Source organism: Nerophis ophidion, linkage group LG01 (genome assembly GCF_033978795.1).
Source record: "Nerophis ophidion isolate RoL-2023_Sa linkage group LG01, RoL_Noph_v1.0, whole genome shotgun sequence".
NCBI lineage: Eukaryota > Metazoa > Chordata > Actinopteri > Syngnathiformes > Syngnathidae > Nerophis > Nerophis ophidion.
The window spans coordinates 35,664,807-35,692,707 of record NC_084611.1 but is presented as its reverse complement, the minus strand read 5'-3'; the positions used below and the strand labels follow the sequence as shown (position 1 = coordinate 35,692,707).

Sequence of the window (27,901 nt, the reverse complement as noted above, 5' to 3'; positions counted from 1 at the left end):
TTTCTGTGTGGAGTTTGCATGTTCTCCCCGTGAATGCGTGGGTTCCCTCCGGGTACTCCGGCTTCCTCCCACTTCCAAAGACATGCACCTGGGGATAGGTTGAATGGCAACACTAAATTGGCCCTAGTGTGTGAATGTGAGTGTGAATGTTGTCTGTCTATCTGTGTTGGCCCTGCGATGAGGTGGCGACTTGTCCAGGTTGTACCCTGCCTTCCGCCCGATTGTAGCTGAGATAGGCGCCAGCGCCCCCCGCGACCCCGAAAGGGAATAAGCGGTAGAAAATGGATGGATGGATGGATATATATATTGAAAACAAACATCACTGCTACATTTTTTTCCAGACACTATTGAAAATAAAGTTAATTGACCTGCACACGACATTAGGTACACCTGCACACTCCCAACTCGATACAGAGCTGCATAAGAAAAGCTGCTTTTAGCAGCATTTGTGTCACTGCTTGTCACGATTAGATGAAAATAACCTTATCCTACCTTCTGTTATCAACTCGCTTGACAGTTTTGACTGTGTTTGCTATTTTCCTGTGATTTGTATCATTTCCTGTCCTGGTGCTTCTATTTTGGTTATATCTGGTTAGTTTCCCTTTATTGCTGCACCTTTACTTTCTTTTCCATTTCCTGCCAGCTCACCTTTTTATATAATTTTTAAAATCATATTTATTATTTCATTTTTCAATGTTTCTGTTGTTGCATCATGTTGTGATTGTACTATTTGTAATTTAACCATGTGAAGCACTTTCTGAGATCTCTCTGTAAGATGTGCTACACAAATACATTTTACTTACCTACTTTAATTACACCTATTCTACCCTATTTTTTTTTTTTTACCCTTTGCTCCTTTCCTGTGCTGGATCATTGTGTTTTGTACCTTGGCAAGTGTTTTGTCACAAGTTGTGTACACTTCCATTTTTTTCTGACTTTCTTTATTTTTTACTTCAATTAGAAGAGCATTTACCTGCGCTCTACCTTCCTTGCTCTGCATCCTGGTGTCCAGACCAACAACGCCAACCAGCAATGTCGCTGTCTTTTTCTGCCAGAGTACAGTGGCTAATCCAAGTTTGTAATTGTCCATCTTGACAACAGTCCTGTGTAAAATGTCGTAAAACAACGTAACACGGCATATTAACTTCATAGACATCAGAACAGGTGGGAGGGCATTAGACGAGAATGAATACCACCCAAGGCTCTAGGCAGCAGTCATAACATTTTCATAAGTCTGAAGCAGATGGGGAGAAGCTCCTCCCCCTGTAGTCTATAGCTTATGCCAGTGATTTTTCAAACTCGTACTGGTAGGTGGGCTCCATCAAGTGGTACACCAAATAATCACTTAAGAAAATAGTCAAACAAACACAGTGTTACTCTTTAAACTGTTTATAAAGTTAAAGTTTAGCAAAACGACGACAAAAAGACTACAAAACACAGCTTTCAGAGGCATCCAAAACTGCAAGCTCACGTCTAAATGCATGACCCTTTTGATTTGGTACGTTGTTATTGTTTAACACGAGTATCCAATGTTGTAACTACATTTATAGTTCATAAATTATTCAATTAATAATAAGTCCCCATTAAAGAAGACTGGCACGACGAAAAGTCTCCAAAAGGTCAAAATTGCCTCTTCCCCACCCCTCCTACGGAGCCTCCTTGGTGTTTACGCACGTCAGTCGTTAACATAACTGGCATTTGCACGCCGAAAGGTTGTCAAACTAGGAAGGTTGAGTACTGACACCCATTATTGCCCCCAGTGCAGCAACTTGAAATTGTCACTTCCTGTTGGCGTCCCCAGACTTTTGAGTCGATTATGAATGTTGGAGATAAATCTAATATATTCACATGCTGATCCTGTATTTATTGGTGATAGCAAAGAAATACCTTGAGCGCTTGCCACAGGTGGATAACACAACTGTCTGCTGCGTGTCTTGTCCTACAGAGAAGACTGGAAGGGAGGTGATGTCCAAAGGCACCAGCGGCATGGAAGTCATCCTGTCTTCACTCGAGGTCAGTCACAAATTTCCTGCTTTTCTACCTTGAAAAATAAAACCTCTATTAAATGTTGAAAGTTCGTAACAAGTTAAACTTTTTAAAAAACATTCACCATGCATCTAAGTCTCTTCAACCACTTGGTCATTTATGAACACATATATCGTTACAAGACAGCAGCAACAGAACCCATGTTTTAATAAGGGTAAGGAGCAAACTGCTTTGTCCGCATTATGGAGCTGCAGGCTTCATTCTAATCCAGTGTTTTTCAACCTTTTTTGAGCCAAGGCACCTTTTTTTACGTTGAAAAAATCCAAAGGCACACCACCAGCAGAAATCATAAAAAAAATAAACTCAGTTGACAGTAAAAAGTCGTTACAATTGTTGGATATGAATTCAAACCATAACTAAACATGCATCACTATAGCTCTTGTCTCAAAGTAGGTGTACTGTCACCACATCACAGCGTGACTTATTTGGAGTTTTTTTGTGTTGTGTTTTAGTGTTTGTCTCGGGCTCCTATTTTGGTGGCTTTTTCTCTTTTTTGGTATTTTCCTGTAGCAGTTTCATGTCTTCCTTTGAGCGAAATTTCCCGCATCTACTTTGTTTTAGCAATTAAGAATATTTCAGTTGTTTTTATCCTTCTTTGTGGGGACATTGTTGTTTTCCATGTCATGTTCGGATGCACGTTGTGGATGCCGTCTTTGCTTCACAGTAAGTCTTTGCTGTCGTCCAGCATTATGTTTTTGTATACATTGTAGCCAGTTCCGTTTTAGTTTCGTTCTGCATAGTCTTACCTAAGTTTCAATGCCTTTTCTTAGGGTCACTCACCTTTTGTTTATTTTTGGTTTAAGCATTAGACACTTTTTTACCTTCACGCTGCCTCCCGCTGTTTCCGACATCTACAAAGCAATTAGCTACCGGCTGCCACCTACTGATATGGAAGAGTATTACACGGTTACTCTGCCGAGCTCTAGACAGCACCGACACTTAACAAAAACACATAATTTGCAGACTATAATTACTGGTTTGCAAAAAATATTTTTAATCCAATGAAGTGAAATTACATAATCACCCATAGCACACCAGACTGGTTGAAAAATACTGTTCTAATCAACGTGTATGAATTTTGCTTCAACAGTTGAGTGCTGTTCTTGATATTTTAAACCACATGCTCAGGTAGATATGGATGCAGACCACTCATGCAGAGCCGTGTATAGAGAGCGTATGGACAACTAAGCAGTCGTTCAAACACTGTTTTCCTGAGGAAATAAACCAAAATATTAAATCTAAATATTGTTCTAAACATAATCCAGTTCATAAATATACAATAAAACATATTATTTCATCAAAGCATCATTTTGGAGGAATTTTGTGGCTTTATTTGATGCACTGCACTCTATATATTCATGCAGTGTTTAGTGACCAGCAGGCTGTCTAACATGCTCTCGACGGCGCGAAAATTAAAAAAATATACACAAAACAACAACAAAAAAACGTATTACCATCATTTTGCCAAAATCCTCATTAGCTTTGGCTCAACAATCACGGAGAACTCATGACTTGTGTGTGAATTATGTCAACTGTGATGTCTGCCTCCAATGTATTATTTTGTAATCACTTTGCACAGCGAGTCTGCATGGCTTCCTGATTTTATTATCACCATACCTAAATATTGAACTAATGGTGCTTTTTACAAAATTGATGACAGGTAGTTACGTTTGGATTATTAGTGAAAAGTGCAGAAAAGGTGCAATCTTGAAGGAAAGATTTGTCAGGCAAAGTTTATTAATTCACTGTTGCTGAGAGTGACATATACCACGTTTCCCATGTGCATGTATGCTTGCTTACCTCGCACAAGGTATATTGTTGTCATTAATTGGCACTCCAGCCTTCATGGCTCACTCAATCTTTAATTAAAATAAATGTAATAAGGAAGTGCAGTGTCGCTTAGCGGCGGCTCCAAACTGGTGTCCAACATGGCGCCCTGTAGTCACATGAGGGCTATTGACCAATTATTTAGGAGATCTTCTGAAACCGTGCCGTCCATACTCTCTCCATACACATCATTGCACTCATTGATGCTTTTACTACCGTCTTTTATAGTTAATAAAATACTACATCAGGTTGTCACCTACAGGCACAGCAGTGTTAATGCCAATATTTTTTGTCCAGGTGTTGTGCAGCACCATCAAGCGCATGATGAACACATAATAAACACATAATAAAAACATAATGAACACATGGAAAACTAACTAACTAACAACTAACTAACTGTAAGGAAATTTGTTTTGAATCTATTTTAACCGTCAAATTGTGCGTGCCTTTTGAAGGAATTTTTCATATAAGTAGACTTTTTAGACTAAGTACGTCTATATCGGTGTAATTTAATTTACATGTTTTACACTATGACAAACTTTACAATGGATTGTGTCATAATATTCCTGTGAAGAATTTCAAATATACTTATATAACATCTGTTTAAACATTTGTTAAATAGCTTCATAGTTAAGTCATTTGTAATTGGTTTGCGCTTAATTGAGCGTTAATTTGTGATCATGTGATACTGGACAGAGCACCCGGGACTCCCAGACCACCCTGAACATCCTGTGCATACTCAGTGAGCTGCTGACGTTGGGTGAGTACACCAAGCGTCATTACCATTGTAGTAATTGATGTATTTGGCAAAAAATCCATTTGGAGTTGTCAAAAGTTCAAAATGTGTTCTTAAGATAAATTAAATCAGAAAGGTTGTGTTGTCATCATTAAGCAACAGATAATCCACAAGGAATTGTCTCACTGATTAGTTAATTTGTTTGTTGGAATTAATTATTGATTACTCGCATCTTGAAACATAAGGAGAAAACGAGTGCACTTCTTGGCTGCAACCGGCAGAGGCGCTGTTGAATCAGTCTGAACCAGAGCCTTGTATAGAGAGATTATCGACAACTCCGTTTCAGAGTTTTTCAGAGTTGATGTCCAACATGTAGTCACGTGAGGGGCTTTTGACCAAGCAGAGAGAGTTTGGGCAGACAATCGTCTAAATAATTCATCAAAAGCCCCTCAAGTGACTACAGAGTGCCATGTTAGACATCAACTCGGAAACTGAGTTGTCCATACTATATATATGTATGTATGTATGTATGTTTGGCCCTGCGATAAGGTGGCGACTTGTCCAGGGTGTACCCCGCCTTCCGCCCGATTGCAGCTGAGATAGGCGCCAGCGCCCCCCGCGACCCCGAAAGGGAATAAGCGGTAGAAAATGGATGGATGGATGGGATGTATGTATGTGTATATATATATATACGAGAGATTACAACATCACTTCAAAACTATAATTTTTTTCAACAAAATTCACTTTTCTGCATTGTCTGATCAAATAAATGTATTCCCATCTCTAAGATACACTACCTTTTACATTATATTCATAAATCTGTTCTGTGCGCAGAACACAACTCAGTGTTATTTGGGGATAGGTACTAATTTCGGTACTCTGATAGACACCACTCTAATTCCGTCTGTATTACAATCATCCATCCATCCATTTTCTACCGCTTGTCCCTTTTGGAGTCGCGAGGGTGTGCTGGAGCCTATCTCAGCTGCATTCGGGCGGAAGGCGGGGTACACCTCATCACAGGGCCAACACAGACAGACAGACAACATTCACACTCACATTCACAAACTAGGGCCAATTTAGTGTTGCCAATCAACCTATCCCCAGGAGCATGTTTTTGGCGGTGTGAAGAAACCAATCAATTCACGTAAAATCAAACGGTGCCATATTTTCTTTCTTGCACGGGATGTCACATCCAGTTGCAGACTAAACACCGGCTCAAACATTTGATGAGGAAACAATCACTCAAGCAGCACTAAGAGCGGTCTAGGCTAAACTGCCTGTAGGTATTTCAATTTTCAATGCCAACATGCTTGATAGAAAACACTTGAATGTAAAGTAAGCCTCTACTCTACATGCTACTGATTAGCATTAGTGATTTTACATGGCAATACCACACCTCCAAATTTGGTCATCAAAACTACAACTACTCAGTGGCCTAGTGGTTAGAGTGTCTGCTCTGATATCGGTAGGTTGTGATTTCAAACCCTGGCTGAGTCATACCAAAGACTATAAAAATGGACCCGTTACCTCCCTGCTTGGCACTCAGCATCAAGGGTTGGAATTGGGGGTTAAGTCACCAAAAATTATTCCTGGGCGTGGCACCGCTGCTCACCATTGTTCCCCTCACCTCCCAGGGGGTGAACAAGGGGATGGGTCTAATGCACCCATCCATGTGTGTGTGTGAGACAATCATTGGTACTTTAACTTTAACTTAACTAAGATGCATGTTACAATCAAACAACTGACGTTTAATAAATACAATACTTACAGTATGAATTCTATGTAGGGTGCAACATGAGATTTGCGCATTCAGCTTCATGGCAAAGACTTCTTTCTAGCTAGGCAACACACTGTCAGTAGCCTTTACACTATTGCCATCTAACCTCTTGGGATTTCAACTGCGTGCAAATTCTACGATAAACTGGAATACTTATGAATGAAAGTCCGAAATGTAATAAAAAAAAACAAGATATAAAAACTGGACAGTACAGTTATTATAATCAGCTCATTTGTAAGTGTTACATTAAAATCGAGATTTGATTAATAAACGATTAACAAATGGACAGTCTTGTTATTATAGTCAGCTCATTTGTAAATGTTACATTAAAAATAAGATTTTAATAATGAATTATAAACATTTACTAACACACACAATAGTACCAAAAATCGGTACCATTGAGTCCTGGTATAGATGCCCATGTACCGGGAATCTGTACCGTATCAGTTTAAATTTGATAGGTTCCTAGTTTGTATTTAAATAAAGTTTTATTGTGTTGGTCACAGTACTTTGAGATGTCAAAGGTGCCAAAAATGTTATCTGTTTTTTTGATGAATAATTGGAAGATTCCAGGTGGGATACATCGTAGTTGTCTCTGACCATTGCTTTTTCTATAGCCTTCTCTCGACCTAGTTATTACCTCCTGTTGCCCTTTCTGTCTTAGGCAAAGGACGGCGGGTGGGAGCATTTGTATCAAAAGGGGGAACAGGCGTCTTACTCCGCATTCTAATCAGCGCCAGTCGAGAGGGTCACTCCAGCGAGGAGCTCATGCTGCAGCTTCACTCCCTGCTGGCCAAGGTGGGCCTTAAAGGTAGGGAGCAAAAGTATTAGGGACAGCGGTACAGGAGCTGTAATGCTGACCTTGCATGATTTACCTGTGTGTGTATGGGTTCAGACAGGAAGTTGGGAGTTAAGGCGCGTCTGAGCGGCGCCGTGAACGTCACCGTCAACCTGATCAAGAAGAACCTGCAAAACATCAAGCTGCTCCTGCCCTGTTTGCAGGTTCTCAGGGTTTACTCTGTCAACAGTAAGTCATTTCATTCAAATAATTTCTTTACCATACTTTGATTGATTTGATAGCTGTTTCTTTTTCACCCTGACAAGTGGTTAACGCTATATCGCTGGGCAAAAGCGGTGCGATCGAGCTCATGTTTAAGATTTTGGCGCCGTACAGCAAGAAGAACACCAGCCTGATCAAGTACATATGCCTTAGCAATCAGCATGGAATTTAAAACTACACTCTAGCACCACCTGTAGGCCTTATTGTTTACCATATATACTCTTTGTTTAACAGGGTCACTGTAGATGCACTGGCAGCTCTGCTCAAATCCAGTAAGTATCCCTAATGATTTACTGTGCTGCTAAGTGTTTTTTTATTTTTTATTTGATCTTGTAAGGCAGTGGTTACATATGGCGTTTAAAAACTGTCAAAATGCTTTAGTATGACTTTGGTAAGCTACAAAGCCGCACCGCTTGATGGATTGTCCTAGCCTGGGGAACATTACTCCATTTACTGTCTATTTGTCTGTTGTCTCCACTTTATGCAGGTCATATTTCTTATGATAATATTTACATTTATTTTTGTTCAAAATGCTCCAAAACCAAACTCTCTACCTGTTTACTGCCTGTTTGGATTAATTGCACCCTCGGCTGGCTGTTCCCAGTACCGTATTTTTGGAGTATAAGTCGCACCTGCCAAAAATGCACAATAGAGAAGAAAAAAAAAAAACATATATAAGTCGCACTGGAGTATAAGTCGCATTTTTGGGGGAAATTTATTTGATAAAACCCAACACCAAGAATAAACATTTGAAAGGCAATTTAAAATAATTAAAGAATAGTGAACCACAGGCTGAATAAGTGTACGTTATATGACGCATAAATAACCAACTGAGAAGGTACCTGGTATGTTAACATAACATATTATGGTAAGAGTCCTTCAAATAACTATAACATATAGAACATGCTATACGTTTACCAAACACTCTGTCACTCCTAATTGCTAAATCCGATGAAATCTTATACGTCTAGTATCTCATGTGAATGAGCTAAATAATATCATTTGATATTTCACGGTAATGTGTTAATAATTTCACACATAAGTCGCTCCTGAGTATAAGTCGCACCTCCGGCCAAACTATGAAAAAAAACTGTGACTTATAGTCCGAAAAATACGATAATCTATTTGGTAACAATGATACAACACAGCCTTGTTGTGATGGAAGGTTGCTTTATCGCAGCCTTTTTTCTCTTGTTCACATGGACTCATCTCTAAAACTTTTGTCTCCCTATCCACTTCCAGAGACCAATGCTCGCCGGGCGGTGGAAGCCGGCTACGTGTCTACCCTGCTGTCACTCTACATGGACTGGCATCGACACGATACGTGGCATCGTCACACTGTCATACGCAAAGGGCTTCTGTGCTGCCTGCGCAACATCACCAACATCAGACTGGGCAGGAGAGCGTTCACCAACGCTGACGGCATGCGGATACTCTACAACTCATCCAGTGTGAGTCAGAGTGACGAATGTCCGTGACCATACACACGCACACACACTCAGCAACAACCTCTTTTTTATGTCTCTTCCAGGAGTGCCTCACTGTGCGCACCCTGGATCCTCTGGTGAACACTTCAAGTCTCATCATGAGGAAGTGCTTCCCCAAGAACCGCCTGCCTCTGCCCACGATCAAGTCCGCTTTCCATCACCAGCTGACGCATGTCCTGCCCTCAGGGCCTGTGGCGCAATTATACAGCCAACCTCCCGGAGGTGAGACGTTCTGCACAAACACTCCCTCAGCGTCGGATTTGGGCCGATGGCTTAAAAGCATGCACTCATGTCAATGCATGGACACGCACACACGCGAACAAGTAATATTTCTTAGAGCAGCAACACTCTTGACAATGTTCCCAACAGGAAGAACAAATACTCAACTCTGCAACGAGCCTTTAAAGAAGGGTAAGACGTCTGAAGACATGTCGAGAATTAACAATTGCCATTCATCACGCCTGCATGGGTCACGTCATCTAAACTACTGTCATACCTGTATCATGCTTTTAATGCAGTTCTTCTTTCATCCCCACTTGTGAATAAACTAGAGATGTCTGATAATGGCTTTTTTGCCGATATCCAACTCTTAATTACCGATTCCGATATCAACCGATACCGATGTATTCAGTCGTTAACACATTATTATGCCTAATTTTGTTGTGATGCCCTGCTGGATGTATTAAATGTAGCAAGGTTTTCCAAAATAAATCAACTCAAATTATGGAAAAAAATGCCAACATGGCACTGCCATATTTATTAATGAAGTCACAAAGTGCATTATTTCTTTTAACATGCTTCAAACCAGCAGCTTGGAATTTGGGACATGCTCTCTCTGAGAAAGCATGAGGAGGTTGAGGTGGGCGGGGCTGGGGGGCGGATTTGCGTTGTGTGGGGGTAGGGGGTAGCGAGGGGTGTATATTGTAGAGTTAGTAATGCAAGGGGTTCTGGGTATTTGATCTGTTGTGTTTATGTTGTGTTACGGTGCGGATGTTCTCCCGAAATGTGTTTGTCATTCTTGTTTGGTGTGGGTTCACAGTGTGGCGCATATTTGAAACTGTGTTAAAGTTTTTTATACGGCCACCCTCACTGTGACCTGTATGGCTGCTGACCAAGTATGCCCTGCATTCACTTGTGTGTGGGAAAAGCCGTCGATATTGTGAGATTGGGACAGCACGCAAAGGCAGTGCCTTTAAGGCACACCTCCAATATTGTTTTCTGGGAGAAATTCGGGAGAATGGTTGCCTCGGGAGATTTTCGGGAGAGACACTGAAATTCGTGAGTCTCCCGGGAAAATCGTGAGGGTTGGCAAGTATGACTGGGAGACACAACTGCTCTGTACTTCTCCCTACGTCCGTGTACCACTCTATACAGCGGAGTTTTAAAAAGTCATGAATTTTACTTTTTGAAACCGATACCAATAATTTCCGATATGATATTTTATAGCATTTATCAGCCGATAATATCGGCAGGCCGATATTATCGGACATCTCTAGAATAAACCATATTTATACGAAAATAACAACAGACACGTATTTGAAGAATTATTTCTTCAAAAGAAAGCGTACATTAATCACTTGACCATGGTAGCACACAAGCAAGTCCAATTTTGAGTTGTCATATGCACGTGTGTGTGTGTGTGTGTGTGTGTGTGTATTCACCCAGTGGACGACGTGGTGGACGACAGCGACGACAACGAGGACATGGATGCAGACACGGAGATCGACACAGAGAACGAGGAGGACGAGAAGGACGAGAAGGATCCTCGTTCTGTGGTAATTTCTTGTGTTTATTGCTGTTAGCGCCCCATTTATTTATTCAGTTTATTACATTAGTCTACAGAAGCAAATAACCACTACTTAGCACTGGGTCAAATAACACTGGCTTTCCTGATACCCATTTTTTTTATTCGACTCCACAAAATGGCAGTAGCAGCTTTACCTACGTCTGCATAAACTTTAAAATTATGCTACTGAGCTGTTGGTGTATAAGTCATGTGGGTTACATTCATCAGCGCTATTAATGCTGACTATGACAACATTGGTTCTGTTGCTGCTGTGTCCTGCAATAAACTTCTTCATTAATAATGACCATTTGGTTAAACAGAAGAGGTACATTCCTTTTTAAATAGATTGTCCAATTAAAGATTAACAGCTGCTTCCAATTAGCGCTGCATTAGGTAAATATTATTTGTTATAATTAGACCATTTATGGTATATGATACTCCAGCAGAGGGCGCTAGTAAACAATGTTTCTGCCCTTGTACTGATGTCTTTTTCAAACAGAATGAAGACATCGAGAAGGACATTAACAAGCTGCACCCCCAGAAGAGCCCGAGCCGACCTTTCGAAGAGTTAAAAGTTTACGAGAGGTTTTTCGTGGAGCTAACTGAAGACTTCCAGGCCAGTATTTTTATTTTAAATTGCCACGACTGTCGCATATTACGGATCACAAAATTAAGTTCACTTACACAAACTGTATGTTCATTCTGCATTCAGTTGTGAGGCAAATAGGACCAACATAATTCTAACGAATGTTACAAATTAAATGTGGAAAAATATTAAAATACATACATAAATGGGCCACATTTTCTTTTTTATATTCTATAAACTGTACATAAATCAATTATGCATAATGTGATTCTGTATGTGTTTAATTTCGCCACTTTGTTCTAACTTAATTATTTTCTATTAATGATTACCAATTTTTTCCGATTTTTTAACTTTTTGAATGCCATTTTTTTTCTCAGTCTTGGCAATTTTTGTCCTTCATTTTTGTTAACACTGCACAAGCTATATATTGTGACATTTTTTTAAATGTCTATTTTACTTATTGATAGTTTTTTATTTTATTTTCACAGGAAGTAAAGAAAATATTGTATAAAAGATAAAGTCTAATGATTTATCAGCAGTGGATATGCAGAAGCGGTTTGATTAAAGGGGTTCTGCTTCTTCCTACTCCTTTTTAGACATGTTGACTTGCACAAAGGTAACTGCATGCTGTTTCCTTCTTGTAACTTCATCAACCATATAACCATACCTACTCTCACCGCGTCACATCTTTTGAACAATTTAAAAATGAACAATATATTGAGAAGCAAAATAAGCAGAACGGTGGAAGAGGGTTTAAATACATAAATGATAAATGGGTTGTACTTGTATAGTGCTTTTCTACCTTCAAGGTACTCAAAGTGCTTTGACACTACTTCTACATTTACCCATTCACACACACATTCACACACTGATGGAGTTAGCTGCCATGCAAGGCGCTAACCAGCATCCATCAGGAGCAAGGGTGAAGTGTCTTGCTCAGGACACAATGGACGTGACGAGGTTGGTACTAGGTGGGGATTGAACCAGGGACCCTCAAGTTGCGCACGGCCACTCTTCCACTGCGCCACGCCGTCCCTAAGTTTAGTGCATCTGCCTCACAATACAAAGGTCCTGAGTAGTCCTGGGTTCAATCCCGGGCTCGGGATCTTTCTGTGTGGAGTTTACATGTTCTTCCCGTGACTGCGTGGGTTCCCTCCAGGTACTCTGGCTTCCTTCCACCTCCAAAGACATGCACCTGGGGATAGGTTGATTGGCCACACTAAATTGGCCCTAGTGTGTGAATGTGAGTGTGAATGTTGTCTGTCTATCTGTGTTGGCCCTGCGATGAGATGGCGACTTGTCCAGGGTGTACACCGCCTTCTGCCCGATTGTAGCTGAGATAGGTACCAGTGCCCCCCGCCACCCCAAAGGGAATAAGCGGTAGCAAATGGATAGATGGATTTTGGTATTGTCATTTTAATACTATTTTGAACTGTAATAATAGCAGCTCTTTATGATGAGCATCAGGTGTACCTAATAAAGTGTACTTTAATCAATATTATGGCGTGTAACATTGTTCTAATCTTGCTCCACTAGGGTCATAACATTGATTGCTCCACCACTGCCGCAACCACATCTTCATCCTCCTCAGCCCGACCATCCAGGCCAGTCATCGTGCCCACAGCTCAGGCCCTCTCCCCGAATCACGTGACCACGCAGAACTCTCAGGTGCTGTGCCCACCTCACAAAGGACGAGACCCCCTGTCGCCTCCCTCCACCGCCACGGCTCCTCTTCCTCCTCCCGCTTTACAGTTGGACACCCTCCGCTTCAGCAAGGAGCTAAGCAAAAAAGAGGAGATGCAGCAGGAGCTCTTACACGCGCTGGAATGCGTCTCCGTTAAAGCCGAGGCGTTTTTAAACGCGGACAAGCACAAAGGATCTTCCATCAGCACACGGAAACCCAGTCCTTCTCCTCTGCTTTTGGAGGGCATCGCGATCCGCTGTTTGGCTGGAGGAGGGTCAGACTGCGGGTCCGAGGGCACGGAGGACGAAGGCGCCGTCCTGGAGGTACCCGACACAGCCCAGCTTCTCCCGCTGCACGACTTGGACCTTTACGTGGAAATGGTGAAGGGGACTCATTCTGTCCCTCAGTACACTGAAGTGGCCTACCCAGACTACTTTGGACACGTGGCGCCCACGTTTAGGGAGCCCCTCCTGGAGAGAGTTTATGGCGTACAAAGGTGAGACATTGACTGTTCTGCTTTACAATTCATTTTGTCACTTTAAAAAAAATAAAATAAACCTTTAGACAGGGGGTGTCAAACTTGTTTTCAATAAGAGCCACATGATTTATGGCTGAATTTTTGTAGATCGGGTGTTACAGTGAATATATTTGAATATAATTGTATATTTACCTCATTATTTTTTTACAATTGGTTAGGCTTTGAAATCATAAGTCAGGGTGATAAGCAGATATGGACTTGGCCCCGGGCCTTGAGTTTGACACCTGTGTTTTTAGCTATCCTAAAAAACAACATTCTAACTCTTAACTAGTGCATTTATAAAAAGATGTTAAGTGCTGGCAAACCTCACTGGGTAAACCGTTCACTCTGGATTTTTTAAAATGGTTCTCGATTATATATCGTTAATATATTTACGATGGAATGTATAACGGCCATGCTGGATCTGGATTTTAGTACGAATCTAGAACCGTATTGGTCTTAATTTCCGCACCAATTACAAATTGTTGATCAATGCCAAAACTAAACAGTGATCATTGCTTATGTTACCACGCAGGTCCAAGATTTTCCAGGATATCGAGAGGTTGATACACCCAAATGAAATCTTGGATAAATTACTTTATGACCTTGATGTTCCCAGGTGAGTTTTGTTTTTTTCTTTAATTCAGACTTATTGCCTTGTAAATTTATGACATTTTGAATAAATATTAACTATTAATGTATAGAACCCAAAACCAGTGAAGTTGGCACGTTGTGTAAATCGTAAATAAAAACAGAATACAAATTAAAATTCATTCAGTTGAATAGACTACAAAGATAAGATATTTAATGTTCGGAGTGAGAAATGTATTTTTTTTTTGCTAACCATTAACTTAGAATTTGATGGCGGCAAAACATTGAAAAATTTTGACACAGGGGCATTTTTACCACTGTGTTACATGGCCTTTCCTTTTAACAACACCAGTAAATGTTTGGGGACGGAGGAGACCAATTTTTGAAGCTTTTCAGGTGGAATTCTTTCCAATTCTTGCTTGATGTCCAGCTTACAATTTGAAATGTGGACTCGTCAGACCACCGGACACTATTCCACTTTGCATCAGTCCATCTTAGATGAGCTCGGGCCCAGCGAAGCCGTCGGCATTTCTGGGTGTTGTTGATTAATGGCTTTAGCTTTGCATAGTAAAGTATTAACTTGCACTTAAAGATGTAGCGACCAACTGTTACCGATAGTGGTTTTCTGAAGTGTTCCTGAGCCCATGTGGTGATATACACACTGATGTCGCTTTTTGATGCAGTACCGCCTTAAGGATTGAAGGTCACGGGCATTCTATGTTGAGCTGGTTACGTGCAGTGATTTCTGCAGATTCTCTGAACCTTTTGATGATATAAATGATGACTGTAGATGGTGAAATCCCCAAATTCCTTGCAATAGCTTGCTGAGAAATGTTGTTCCTAAACAGTTCGACAACTTGCTCACGCAATTGTTCACAAAGTGGTGACCCTCACCCCATCCTTGTTTGTGAATGACTGAGCATTTCATGGAAGCTGCTTTTCTACCCAATCATGGCACCCACATGTTCTTAATTAGCCTGTTCACCTGTGGGATGTTCCAAGTAAGTGTTTGATGAGCATTCCTCAACTTTCTCAGTCTTTTTTGCCACTTGTGCCTGCTTTTTTGAAACATGTTGCAGGCATCAAATTCTAAATGAGCTAATATTTGTAAATACATAACAAACTTTACCAGTTTGAAAGTTAAGTATATTGTCTTTGCAGTATATTCAATTGAACATAGGTTGAAAAGGGTTTGCAAATCATTGTATTATGTTTTTATTTACATTTTACACAATGTGCTAACTTCACTGGTTTTGGGTTTGGTAAAAGTATGACTTTTTTGCACAATGTTGAATTGAAAAATGGCATTATCGTTCTTTTGTTGCTTTCGCTCCCAAGTTATGGAACTCACTCCCACCTAAGTTGCAATCCATCATGGAACTGGAAGCTTTTGACTCTCAACTAAAAACTTACTTAGTCAGGCTGGCTTTTTACATGCGATAGTATTTTCTTTTAAATGAGGCTCTGCACTGTTATAATATGCATGTATTTGATTAATTATTGCATTTCTGACAAGTTTTTAAATTGTTAATAATTGTAAAGCACATTGGGCAGCATTGTGATTTAAGGTGCCATACAAATAATTTGGTTGATTTGTCTTAAAATGACGCTTGTTTGCAGTTGTCCCGTGATTGAAAGCGATGGCGAGTCGTTGAAGTTCAACTCTCAGTTTGAGTCTGGCAACCTCAGGAAGGCCATTCAAGTCAGGAAGTAAGCTCCTGTAAAGCGTGCATTATCACCATAAAGATGATGAACAGTTCCTTAGTTTATTCAGTCATTCAATATAAAATCGATATGGCGTGCAGGTATGAGTACGACCTGGTGCTGAATTCGGACATCAACAGCAACCACCATCACCAGTGGTTCTATTTTGAGGTGAGCGGCATGCGCGTTGCAACCATGTACCGCTTCAACATCATCAACTGTGAGAAGTCCAACAGTCAGTTCAACTACGGTAAGACGCTCAGTGCGATGCAATTATTCAAATCACCTGCACTTTACACTACTGTATATGTACTGTAGGGCTGGGCGATATGGCCTTTTTGGAATATCTCGATAGTTTTAGGCCTTGTCATGATACACAATATATATCTCGATATTTTTGCCTTAGCCTTGAATGAACACTTGATGCATATAATCACAGCAGTATGATGATTCTGTGTCTACATTAAAACATTCTTGTTCATATTGCATTAATATATGCTCATTTTAAACTTTCATGCAGAAAAGGAAATCACAACTAAGTCAATTGACCAAAACTGTATTTATTAAACAGTTATTAAGCAGTGGCACAAACATTCATGTCATTACAAAACAGAAAGTGCAAGATTGTCAGAGACATTTTAAAACAATCTATTAGTGCACTTTTGTGCATGATGTCACTAAGATGACATCAAAAGAACACTAAATTAAAGTGCACTTTTTGTAAAGAACGCCACTACAATAGCTTAAAACAAAAAAGTCCACTTGTGTGCTTGATGTCACACAATATATTTCAATAACTGTCAAATAAAAATGAGCTGCATAATAGGAAATCAAATCGCAATGAGGTAGGTTACTGCGGACGTTATCTCCTTCTGTTCACTATTTTTTTCATACAGTGTTGATCTGGAAATGGTTGCCTCGGCATTTTGTTGGTGTGGCACCGAATGGAGATGTTGATATGCGGACTAAGCACTCTTCATTCTCTAGCGGGTGACTTTTCAAATGATGCTACATATTAACAGTAATGCTACTTTTTGTAGCAGCGCTTTTGCCCCACGTTTGACAAATTACGGTTGTCTGTTCGACATATTCCCACTTGAAGCCAAACCACCCCCAGAGGATGAACCCCCTGCTGTTTTTCTTGGGTATTTTTCCTTCATTTGTTACCAGATTTGCACCTTCTTTCTCTCGTATTACCATTCACACCACAGCTAACGTTACCCATGCTGCTACCTCTCTGCTCCGCGAGGGCGTATACATATGTGACGTATGTAAGAAGGTGCGCTTGCTGTAGTGAGAAGGAGAGACAAGAAAGAGTGGTAAGAGCCTGTAGTGTAATGCCAGCAGCTAAAAGTAACTGCGTGAGAACATATACTCGAATATCACGATATAGTAATTTTCTATATCGCTCAGAGACAAACCCGCGATATATCAAGTATATCGATTTATCGCCCAACCGAATGTACTTTATATTTATTTATAGGCATGCAGGTGCTGATGTACTCCGTTCAGGAGGCCATCATTGGCAGGCCTCGCTGGGTCAGGACAGGAACAGACATCTGTTACTACAAGTAAGTCACAAACCCATGGTGTTTTGGATGCTTTTTAATAAAAAAACAATTGTCAAATTCTCTTCCCAGGAACCATTTTGCCAGGAGTTCTATTGCAACAGGCGGCCAGAAAGGGAAGTCGTACTACACAATGAGCTTCAGCACCAGCTTCAGACATAAGGATGACGTCTGCTACTTTGCCTACCATTACCCGTACACGTACTCGTCTCTTAAGGTATTGTTGTTGTTGATATCGCAGTATTTGTGGATGTTTGCGGAGCGGCTTCACACTGACACTAATAAGCTCTCCTGTTGTTACGCCTCCGCTGTGACCCCGCATGCATCCGCCGACTGCTAAATACAAATTTGAGCCTGCACACGCACTGTGTTCTCCAGCTGCTGCGCACTCATTAATCATTGTGTAACTGTATTCACAGTTTGGCTGAGTTCACCAAGCCTAAACTGTGGTCCTCCCATCAAAAACATGTTTGTACCGATAACCTTTGCAGATGCACCTGTTTAAATTGGAGGCGATGAGGACCCCCGAGATCTACCTGAGACAGGACGTCCTGTGCGAAACTCTGGGTGGAAACAGCTGCCCGCTCCTCACTATCACCGCCATGCCAGAGTCCAACTCCAGCGACCACATCTGTCAGTTTAGTGAGTAAAGCCCAAAAAACATTTATCGCCAAGAGAATACGGTCGAATGCCTTCTCCAAGTCCACAAAGCACATGTAGACTGGTTGGGCAAACTCCCATGCACCCTCAAGAACCCTGCCGAGAGTATAGAGCTGGTCCACAGTTCCACGACCAGGACGAAAACCACACTGTTCCTCCTGAATCCGAGGTTCGACTATCCGGCGAAGCCTGCTCTCCAGTACACCTGAATAAACCTTACCGGGAAGGCTGAGGAGTGTGATCCCACGATAGTTGGAACACACCCTCCGGTCCCCCTTCTTAAAGAGAGGGACCACCACCCCGGTCTGCCAATCCAGAGGTACCGCCCCCGATGTCCACGCGATGCTGCAGAGTCTTGTCAACCAAGACAGCCCCACAGCATCCAGAGCCTTAAGGAACTCCGGGCGGATCTCATCCACCCCCGGGGCCTTGCCGCCGAGGAGCTTTTTAACTACCTCAGCGACCTCAGCCCCAGAAATAGGAGAGTCCACTACAGATTCCCCAGGCACCGCTTCCTCAAAGAAAGACGTGTTGGTGGGATTGAGGAGGTCTTCGAAGTATTCCCTCCACCGATCCACAACATCCGCAGTCGAAGTCAGCAGAACACCATCCGCACCATACACGGTGTTGATAGTGCACTGCTTCCCCTTCCTGAGGCGCCGTATGGTGGTCCAGAATCGCTTCGAAGCCGTCCGGAAGTCGTTTTCCATGGCTTCCCCGAACTCTTCCCATGTCCGAGTTTTTGCCTCCGCGACCGCTAAAGCTGCACACCGCTTCCCTCGGGAAGTCCTGTGGGGAGTGCTCAGAGAGTATGGGGTATCGGAATGTCTTATTGTGGCAGTCCGCTCCCTGTATGATCAGTGTCAGAGCTTGGTCCGCATTGCTGGCAGTAAGTCGGACACATTTCCAGTGAAGGTTGGACTCCGCCAAGGCTGTCCTTTGTCACCGATTCTGTTCATAACTTTTATGGACAGAATTTCTAGGCGCAGCCAAGGCGTTGAGGGGTTCCGGTTTGGTGGCCACGGGATTAGGTCTCTGCTTTTTGCAGATGATGTAGTCCTGATGGCTTCATCTGGCCGGGATCTTCAGCTCTCACTGGATCGGTTCGCAGCTGAGTGTGAAGCGACCGGAATGAGAATCAGCACCTCCAAGTCCGAGTCCATGGTTCTCTCCCGGAAAAGGGTGGAGTGCCATCTCCGGGTTGGGGAGGAGACCCTGCCCCAAGTGGAGGAGTTCAAGTACCTAGGAGTCTTGTTCACGAGTGGGGGAAGAGTGGATCGTGAGATCGACAGGCGGATCGGTGCGGCGTCTTCAGTAATGCGGACGTTGTATCGATCCGTTGTGGTGAAGAAGGAGCTGAGCCGGAAGGCAAAGCTCTCAATTTACCGGTCGATCTACGTTCCCATCCTCACCTATGGTCATGAGCTTTGGGTCATGACCGAAAGGATAAGATCACGGGTACAAGCGGCCGAAATGAGTTTCCTCCGCCGGGTGGCGGGGCTCTCCCTTAGAGATAGGGTGAGAAGCTCTGCCATCCGGGAGGAGCTCAACGTAAAGCCGCTGCTCCTCCACATCGAGAGGAGCCAGATGAGGTGGTTCGGGCATCTGGTCAGGATGCCACCCGAACGCCTCCCTAGGGATGTGTTTAGGGCACGTCCAGCTGGTAGGAGGCCACGGGGAAGACCCAGGACACGTTGGGAGGACTATGTCTCCCGGCTGGCCTGGGAACGCCTCGGGATCCCCCGGGAAGAGCTAGACGAAGTGGCTGGAGATAGGGAAGTCTGGGCTTCCCTGCTTAGGCTGCTGCCCCCGCGACCCGACCTCGGATAAGCGGAAGATGATGGATGGATGGATGGATGGCCAAGAGAATACAGTGTTTTTTTCTAGTTGATCCCAGAATGCATCGTCAACACAAATAGACTATTCAACTCAAATAGATAGTTGTCCTTTTACGAAAGCTATACATGTATATATGTAATATCAAAGTCATACATTTTTTTCACAATATTAGGACTCTGTTGTACAAATAATTGTCTCAATACAATAATGAATCAATTATTCAAAGTTTATTTATATAGCCCTTGATCACAAACATCTCAAAGGGCTGCACAAGCCACAGTGACATCCTCGGCTCTGATCGCACATCAGGGCAAGAAAAAACTCAACCGAATGGGGACAACGAGAAACCGTGGAAGGCGTAAAACGTAGGTGGGGACGTCCTTGTTTAAGCAGAGCATTGGCTAGTTCGCCATACAATAACAGTTTGGGGAGGCGAGCGTCATCCATACAATAAATGTGCCCTGGCCATCTAAGATGGTGTTGGTGAAGAATTTTGTACAGGCTGGTGAGAAACACTCATAGGACTCCGGAGGCAGTGGACGGGTACCGACGGGCCAAGCGGTGTGCAGCTTTAGCGGTCGCGGAGGCAAAAACTCGGACATGGGAAGAGTTCGGGGAAGCCATGGAAAACGACTTCCGGACGGCTTCGAACCGATTCTGGACCACCATACGCCGCCTCAGGATGGGGAAGCAGTGCACTATCAACACCGTGTATGGTGCGGATGATGTTCTGCTGACTTCGACTGCGGATGTTGTGGATCGGTGGAGGGAATACTTCGAAGACCTCCTCAATCCCACCAACACGTCTTCCTTTGAGGAAACGGTGCCTGGGGAATCTGTGGTGGACTCTCCTATTTCTGGGGCTGAGGTCGCTGAGGTAGTTAAAAAGCTCCTCGGCGGCAAGGCCCCGGGGGTGGATGAGATCCGCCCGGAGTTCCTTATGGCTCTGGATGCTGTGGGGCTGTCTTGGTTGACAAGACTCTGCAGCATCGCGTGGACATCGGGGGCGGTACCTCTGGATTGGCAGACCGGGGTGGTGGTCCCTCTCTTTAAGAAGGGGGACCGGAGGGTGTGTTCCAACTATCGTGGGATCACACTCCTCAGCCTTCCCGGTAAGGTTTATTCAGGTGTACTGGAGAGGAGGCTTTGCCGGATAGTCAAACCTCGGATTCAGGAGGAACAGTGTGGTTTTCGTCCTGGTCGTGGAACTGTGGACCAGCTCTATACTCTCGGCAGGGTCCTTGAGGGTGCATGGGAGTTTGCCCAACCAGTCTACATGTGCTTTGTGGACTTGGAGAAGGCATTCGACCGTGTCCCTCGGGAAGTCCTGTGGGGAGTGCTCAGAGAGTATGGGGTACCGGACTGTCTTATTGTGGCAGTCCGCTCCCTGTATGATCAGTGTCAGAGCTTGGTCCGCATTGCTGGCAGTAAGTCGGACACGTTTCCAGTGAGGGTTGGACTCCGCCAAGGCTGTCCTTTGTCACCGATTCTGTTCATAACTTTTATGGACAGAATTTCTAGGCGCAGCCAAGGCGTTGAGGGGATCCGGTTTAGTGGCCACGGGATTAGGTCTCTGCTTTTTGTAGATGATGTAGTCCTGATGGCTTCATCTGGCCGGGATCTTCAGCTCTCACTGGATCGGTTCGCTGCCGAGTTTGAAGCGACCGGAATGAGAATCAGCACCTCCAAGTCCGAGTCCATGGTTCTCGCCCGGAAAAGGGTGGAGTGCCATCTCCGGGTTGGGGAGGAGACCCTGCCCCAAGTGGAGGAGTTCAAGTACCTAGGAGTCTTGTTCACGAGTGGGGGAAGAGGGGATCGTGAGATCGACAGGCGGATCGGTGCGGCGTCTTCAGTAATGCGGACGTTGTATCGATCCGTTGTGGTGAAGAAGGAGCTGAGCCGGAAGGCAAAGCTCTCAATTTACCGGTCGATCTACGTTCCCATCCTCACCTGTGGTCATGAGCTTTGGGTCATGACCGAAAGGATAAGATCACGGGTACAAGCGGCCGAAATGAGTTTCCTCCGCCGGGTGGCGGGGCTCTCCCTTAGAGATAGGGTGAGAAGCTCTGCCATCCGGGAGGAACTCAAAGTAAAGCCGCTGCTCCTCCACATCGAGAGGAGCCAGATGAGGTGGTTCAGGCATCTGGTCAGGATGCCACCCGAACGCCTCCCTAGGGATGTGTTTAGGGCACGTCCAGCTGGTAGGAGGCCACGGGGAAGACCCAGGACACGTTGGGAAGACTATGTCTCCCGGCTGGCCTGGAAACGCCTCGGGATCCCCCGGGAAGAGCTAGACGAAGTGGCTGGAGATAGGGAAGTCTGGGCTTCCCTGCTTAGGCTGCTGCCCCCGCGACCCGACCTCGGATAAGCGGAAGATGATGGATGGATGGATGGATGGTGAGAAACACCAGTTTTATAAATTACAAACTACATACCTGTTTCTCTACTTCCAACATTTTTTCAGAAATTATTGAAAAACTGTTTAACAACCGATTGGACAAATTCTTGAATAAAAATTAAAATCTCAAATAATACGGATACAGAGCCAACATGTCAACATCCGTGGCATTAATCAAAATAACAGAAGAGATTACCAATGCGATGGATAGCAAAAAAAAATGTGCTGCTGTAGTGTTTATGGATTTAACAAAGTCATTCGACATAATTCATCACAGCATCTTAATAAACAAATTAGAAAGGTATGAAATCAGAGGGTTGGTCTTGAACTGGGTTAGAAGCTACTTAACCAACAGGAAGCAATACGTGAAGATAGGCGAACACACTTGTACAGAGCTGAATATATTCTGTGCCGTACCACAGGGTTCAATAATACTTGGACCAAAATTGTTCAGTCTTTCTCATTTAGACCTATAACGTTAAGATTGTTGTCTCTAATGACCCCATTAACTAATAGCGCTTTAAGAAGCAATGATCTGATGTTTAAAAAGCCCATATTGTATGTGACGGGCTGTTTTGGGGCATTTTTGTTATAGGTATCCGTAGTATTGATATTATTAACGTTCCGTCTATTTTGCGTAGTGCGCGTTAAATATTATCGATCCCATCTAGGAAGTGAAATGGAGGAGATCTTCAGATTATTTGCTTGTTGCTGCGTTAGATTTAAAGCTTCATAATTTGCCACCTCAGTAGAATGCATGTCTACCTCTGGCACAGTCACTAAAGAAAAAACATTGTAAGTCATGTATTATTCTAGGAGAAGTGCAATGTGTGCAGGAATTTTCCGGCCTGGCGCTGGTTAGTTCTAGCTTAACTGACTCCTCACCCGGGCTGACAGGCGCTGTGATACCTTTCATCCGAGATCGTTCTCGTGTAGTTAGTCAAGTGTGACTCAACCAGTAATCTATATTACTATAAGGAGTGATGTTGCTTTCTCGGTTGGGGTGAATGTCATCCCTTCTCAACAAGCCCGATTTTCCGCAAAAAGAGGGCCGAGAATCAATAAACATTATGACTCTGTCATTAGTTGATTACAATATAGAGATGTTTTGTTATATTTAAACTTTTTTGGCTTAAAATTACCTTTTTAAATAAGAAAAGAAAATACTTTTTGCTAAAATGACAGTTTGTTTTGTAATATTAACACTTTATTTGTCATAACAATATTATAATTTGTGGGTATGAGTACCCCTGGGGGTACTTGAAGGTATGCCAAGGGGTACGTGAGATTTTTAAAAAATATTCTAAAAATAGCAACAACTCAGAAATCCTTTATAAATATATTTATTGAATAATACTTCAACAAAATATGAATGTAAGTTTATAAACTGTTAAAAGAAATACAATAATGCAATATTCAGTGTTGACAGTTAGATTTTTTGTGGACATGTTCCATAAATATTGATGTTAAAGATTTCTGTTTTTGTGAAAAAATGTTTAGAATTAAGTTCATGAATCCAGATGGATCTCTATTACAATCCCGAAAGAGGGCACTTTAAGTTGATGATTACTTCTATCTGTAGAACTCTTCATTTATATAATTTAATCGTTTGTTTATTTCTCAACAAGTTTTTAGTTATTTTCATATCTTTTTTTCCAAATAGTTCAATAAAGACCACTACAAATGAGCAATATTTTGCACAGTTATACAATTTAATAAATCAGAAACTGATGACATAGTGCTGTATTTTACTTCTTTATCTCTTTTTTTCAACCAAAAATGCTTTGCTCCGATTAGGGGGTACTTGAATTAAAAAAATTTTCACGGGGTACATCACTGAAAAAAGGTTGAGAACCACTGCTGTAGAGAATCCCACCTCCTAACGAATCTCTGGCCCGCAACACTGAATAGCAATCCACAGAGCAATTCAAAAGACACACAAACAACACAAAAGATAAAAAAGATAATTATGTTACAACTTTTCATAATATTGAAACTTTTTTTGGGGTGGGGAATAATTTAGGACTAATTTAGGATTTCCTAAAATTACAATGTTTTTTGTAATATTAACACTTATTTATCATACACTTCGGACTTTTCTTAACAAGAAGATTGTTTTTCATAAATGTAGTACTATCCATTCATCCATTTTCTACCGCTTGTCCCTTTTGGGGTAGCGGGGGGTGCTGGAGCCTATCTCAGCTGTATTCGGGCTGAAGGCGGTGTACACCCTGGACAAGTCACCAATGTAGTACTATTTGCCCTAAAATTACGACTCTTTAGGAGTTTTGTAATATCTTCTTTTTTTTGCATATTAAAAACTTTTTCCCTAAAATTCTAACTTTATGCAACAATATTTACCATAAGTATTATGTTTTTTCCGTAATAAAAACTAATTAAAAACAACTAATTTGTACAAATGCAGCCTTTCCATTGATGGGTTGACGGAGAATTGTTACTTTTATTTTGCAGTAAAAATGTAACTCCTTCGCGTTGACAGTAACTATCCCTGGAGGATTTTAAAATCAATCGCGCAAGTTTGTTTTCTTTAAAAGGCCACACTAAAAATAAGATAGAATTGAATAAATATGCAAATGAAGTTGTAGAGAAAAGAGAATAGTCTTCATTTATGACAAATGAAGTTGATAATATGCATATAAGCCTCTTTTCATATAGACACCTGGTATTATCTAGCGCCACTATAGTTCATTCCAAAGAGATCATCTTCTTGTGTTGTTGTTGTGTTCTCTCTTTAGGGAATCGTCCATTGATCTTCCTGTCAGCCAGAGTGCACCCCGGAGAAACCAACGCCAGCTGGGTGATGAAGGGCACGCTGGAGTTCCTGATGGGCGCCAGCTCGCAGGCCGCCAGCCTGAGAGAGGCCTACATCTTCAAGATAGTGCCCATGCTCAACCCTGACGGAGTCGTCAACGGAAAGTGAGTGTGGGGAAGCGGGGAAAGGCTCGCGGTGATAGCGACTTCAAACATTTTCCCTCAACTGTGTAGTGATCGCTGTTCTCTGAGCGGAGAAGACTTGAATCGCCAATGGCAAAACCCCGACGCTGAGCTCCACCCGACCATCTACCACACCAAGAGCCTGCTGCAATACCTCGCACACACGCAGAGAGCACCGCTGGTACAACTTCGTAGACAAGCTTCTCGTCACATCCCTTTGGCAGTATTCTTATTGAGGGTATTTTTGCGCGTCTCAGGTATTCTGTGACTACCACGGCCATTCCAGAAAAAAGAACGTATTCATGTACGGCTGCAGTGTAAAAGAAACAATCTGGCAGACTAACATCAGCGCAGCTTCCACTGAGCTACAGGAGGACCTTGGATACAGGGTGAGCACACACACACACACACACACACACACACACACACACACACACACACACACACACACACACACACACACACACACACACACACACACACACACGCACTTCCTGTAACTTACACACACTTTCAATTATGAACTCCAGTTTGTAGTTATTTTCACTTTTTATTTGGTTTGGTTTAGAACTATTAAATTATAATATTTTACACATTTGTAAAAAAAATATACTTTGTTACAAAAATATATTTACATTTTTTTTTTTACATATTTATGACGGTAAATATTTTTTATTGCTCTGTTTGTTTAAAAACGTTAATTAGGGCTGTTCAGCATTCAAATATTTAACAGTGATAATCTCATATTTAACCATAGTTAGAAAGACGTTTTTATCTTTGATAAATGTACCTTTAGACAGATCATTTTCTAGCTTCTACTGCTATCAACATGGAACAATATTATTTGTTTTCTTTACGCAAATGTTTGTTTATCAAACATTGCACTCTAAAAAATGCTGGGATGAAAACTACCCAAAGTGGATAGTTTTCAACCCAGCTGCTGGGTAACTGTTTAGCCAAGCAAATCCTGGGTTACATTAACCCAGCAGGATGAGGTTCTTATTCAACCCAGCCAGCTGGGTTACTGGTTGGGTCACAAAGAAGAAATAACCTTTAAATATGACTCAACAAGCTCAACCCAGCATTTAGGTTGAAAAAATAATCTATTTTAAAAAGCTCAACACAGCAGGACTCATTTTCCGTCTCTTTTAACGTTTTGTAATTCTGTGTTGTTCTAAAACAAAATTCCCAATTTAGAACAAATCAGGTTTTCTTCATATGACGAAAAACCGAATTAAAAGGATACACATACTACTTTTTGCCTCATTCCTGTGAGAATCCTGCGTGCAACTGAAATATTGAGGGGTTGGAGTATCCAGGACGAGCTGCGGTGTGCTGACCAACCACCAGATAGCATCTGTGAGCAGATAATACTGTTATCTCTTTCCAACTTGTTGGGTCTCATCAGTTCGATAGTGTATTCTTCACTCATGCTTAAAGTGAAGAATGATGAGGCAAAAATACAACCTTACCTTCTGTATATAATATGGACAAAAATATTCGAACAGGCTCCTGGCAGGCCTAAAACTCCACTTTTTAGGTTTTTGAACAGACCGTTCACATTATATTCCGGCTGCCTTCTTTTTTCAAGACATGCAGGAAACATCCCCAAACTCTAAATATGAACCAAAACTGATTTTTAGACCTGTCGCAAAATCAGGCCTAAAAGTGTAGCCAAAAACACTACTTTTCTCAGGGGTCGTTATTATCAGTTGCTATCACAGTTTATTTTTGGAGCCAGAAAGTCTGAGAAACCAACCAAACCCTCATTAATTGACCAACAAAGTTACGCAGTGGCCTAGTGGTTAGAGTGTCCGCCATGAGATCGGTAGGTTGTTCAAACCAAAGACTGTAAAAATGGGACCTATTAACTCCCGGGCGAGGCACCGCTGCTGCCCACTGCTCCCCTCACCTCCCAGGGGGTGAACAAGGGGATGGGTCAAATGCAGAGGACAAATTTCACCACACCTAGTGTGTGTGTGTGATTATCATTGGTACTGTAACTTTAACTTTAAAAGATAGAACAATGCTAACAACTGATCAACCAGTTGTTACAAGACTTAAAAGTTAACTTTATGATGCATTGTGTATGAACCAGATGCAATAAAACTATGAAATAAACTGAAATATATAAATACCTGCAATGTTTTTCAGGCCCTTCCAAAGATCCTCTCCCAGATTGCTCCGGCCTTCAGCATGGGCAGCTGCAGCTTTGTGGTGGAGCGCTCCAAAGAGTCGACGGCACGCGTGGTTGTGTGGAGGGAGATCGGTGTGCAGCGCAGCTACACCATGGAGAGCACCGTCTGTGGCTGTGACCAAGGCAAATATAAGGTAACCTAATATAAGGCATCAAAGCAGGCACATTTTTTTCTCGAAGTACACCATTGGAGATGCTTACGCATAGTCACAGTGGTTGGGGTAAGTAATGTACTTGTCCACCAGAGGGTGCTGCAGTCCCTTTTCCCCCCTTCCAGTATTTTCAATCAGTTTTCTCAAGTTTATAGAGCCATGGTGGAAACAAATCTACATATTCCCTTGTATGAATGGAAACAGGTGCATACACAGGTAAACTGTCCACTTTCTGCCACCTAGTGGAAGAAAATGTCAATGTTCTTCTTGTCATGGCATTGCAAGGAGATCATAGATACTAGTTTGTACTAAATAATCATTTTTGGAC

At 42.3% G+C, this 27,901-nt stretch overlaps 1 protein-coding gene across 12 annotated transcripts in view; it reads left to right on the top strand.

The window, feature by feature from the left end:
• Positions 1–27,901, top strand: part of agtpbp1 (ATP/GTP binding carboxypeptidase 1) — a 74,836-nt gene that overhangs the window by 24,716 nt on the left and 22,219 nt on the right. For 9 of the 12 annotated variants that reach the window (XM_061901631.1, XM_061901615.1, XM_061901656.1 and 6 more), the window contains exons 4-25: positions 1,946–2,013; positions 4,570–4,633; positions 7,054–7,200; positions 7,285–7,416; positions 7,494–7,587; positions 7,684–7,721; positions 8,692–8,900; positions 8,981–9,158; positions 9,306–9,347; positions 10,602–10,711; positions 11,222–11,338; positions 12,845–13,488; positions 14,045–14,128; positions 15,721–15,810; positions 15,906–16,054; positions 17,288–17,375; positions 17,445–17,589; positions 17,864–18,014; positions 25,026–25,206; positions 25,276–25,405; positions 25,482–25,613; positions 27,379–27,555. In XM_061901631.1, coding sequence (XP_061757615.1) covers positions 1,946–2,013; positions 4,570–4,633; positions 7,054–7,200; positions 7,285–7,416; positions 7,494–7,587; positions 7,684–7,721; positions 8,692–8,900; positions 8,981–9,158; positions 9,306–9,347; positions 10,602–10,711; positions 11,222–11,338; positions 12,845–13,488; positions 14,045–14,128; positions 15,721–15,810; positions 15,906–16,054; positions 17,288–17,375; positions 17,445–17,589; positions 17,864–18,014; positions 25,026–25,206; positions 25,276–25,405; positions 25,482–25,613; positions 27,379–27,555 — 3,170 coding nt within the window. The remainder of the gene's footprint in view (positions 1–1,945; positions 2,014–4,569; positions 4,634–7,053; positions 7,201–7,284; positions 7,417–7,493; positions 7,588–7,683; positions 7,722–8,691; positions 8,901–8,980; positions 9,159–9,305; positions 9,348–10,601; positions 10,712–11,221; positions 11,339–12,844; positions 13,489–14,044; positions 14,129–15,720; positions 15,811–15,905; positions 16,055–17,287; positions 17,376–17,444; positions 17,590–17,863; positions 18,015–25,025; positions 25,207–25,275; positions 25,406–25,481; positions 25,614–27,378; positions 27,556–27,901) is intronic. The other 3 variants (XM_061901707.1, XM_061901640.1, XM_061901663.1) reach the window with 1 other exon arrangement.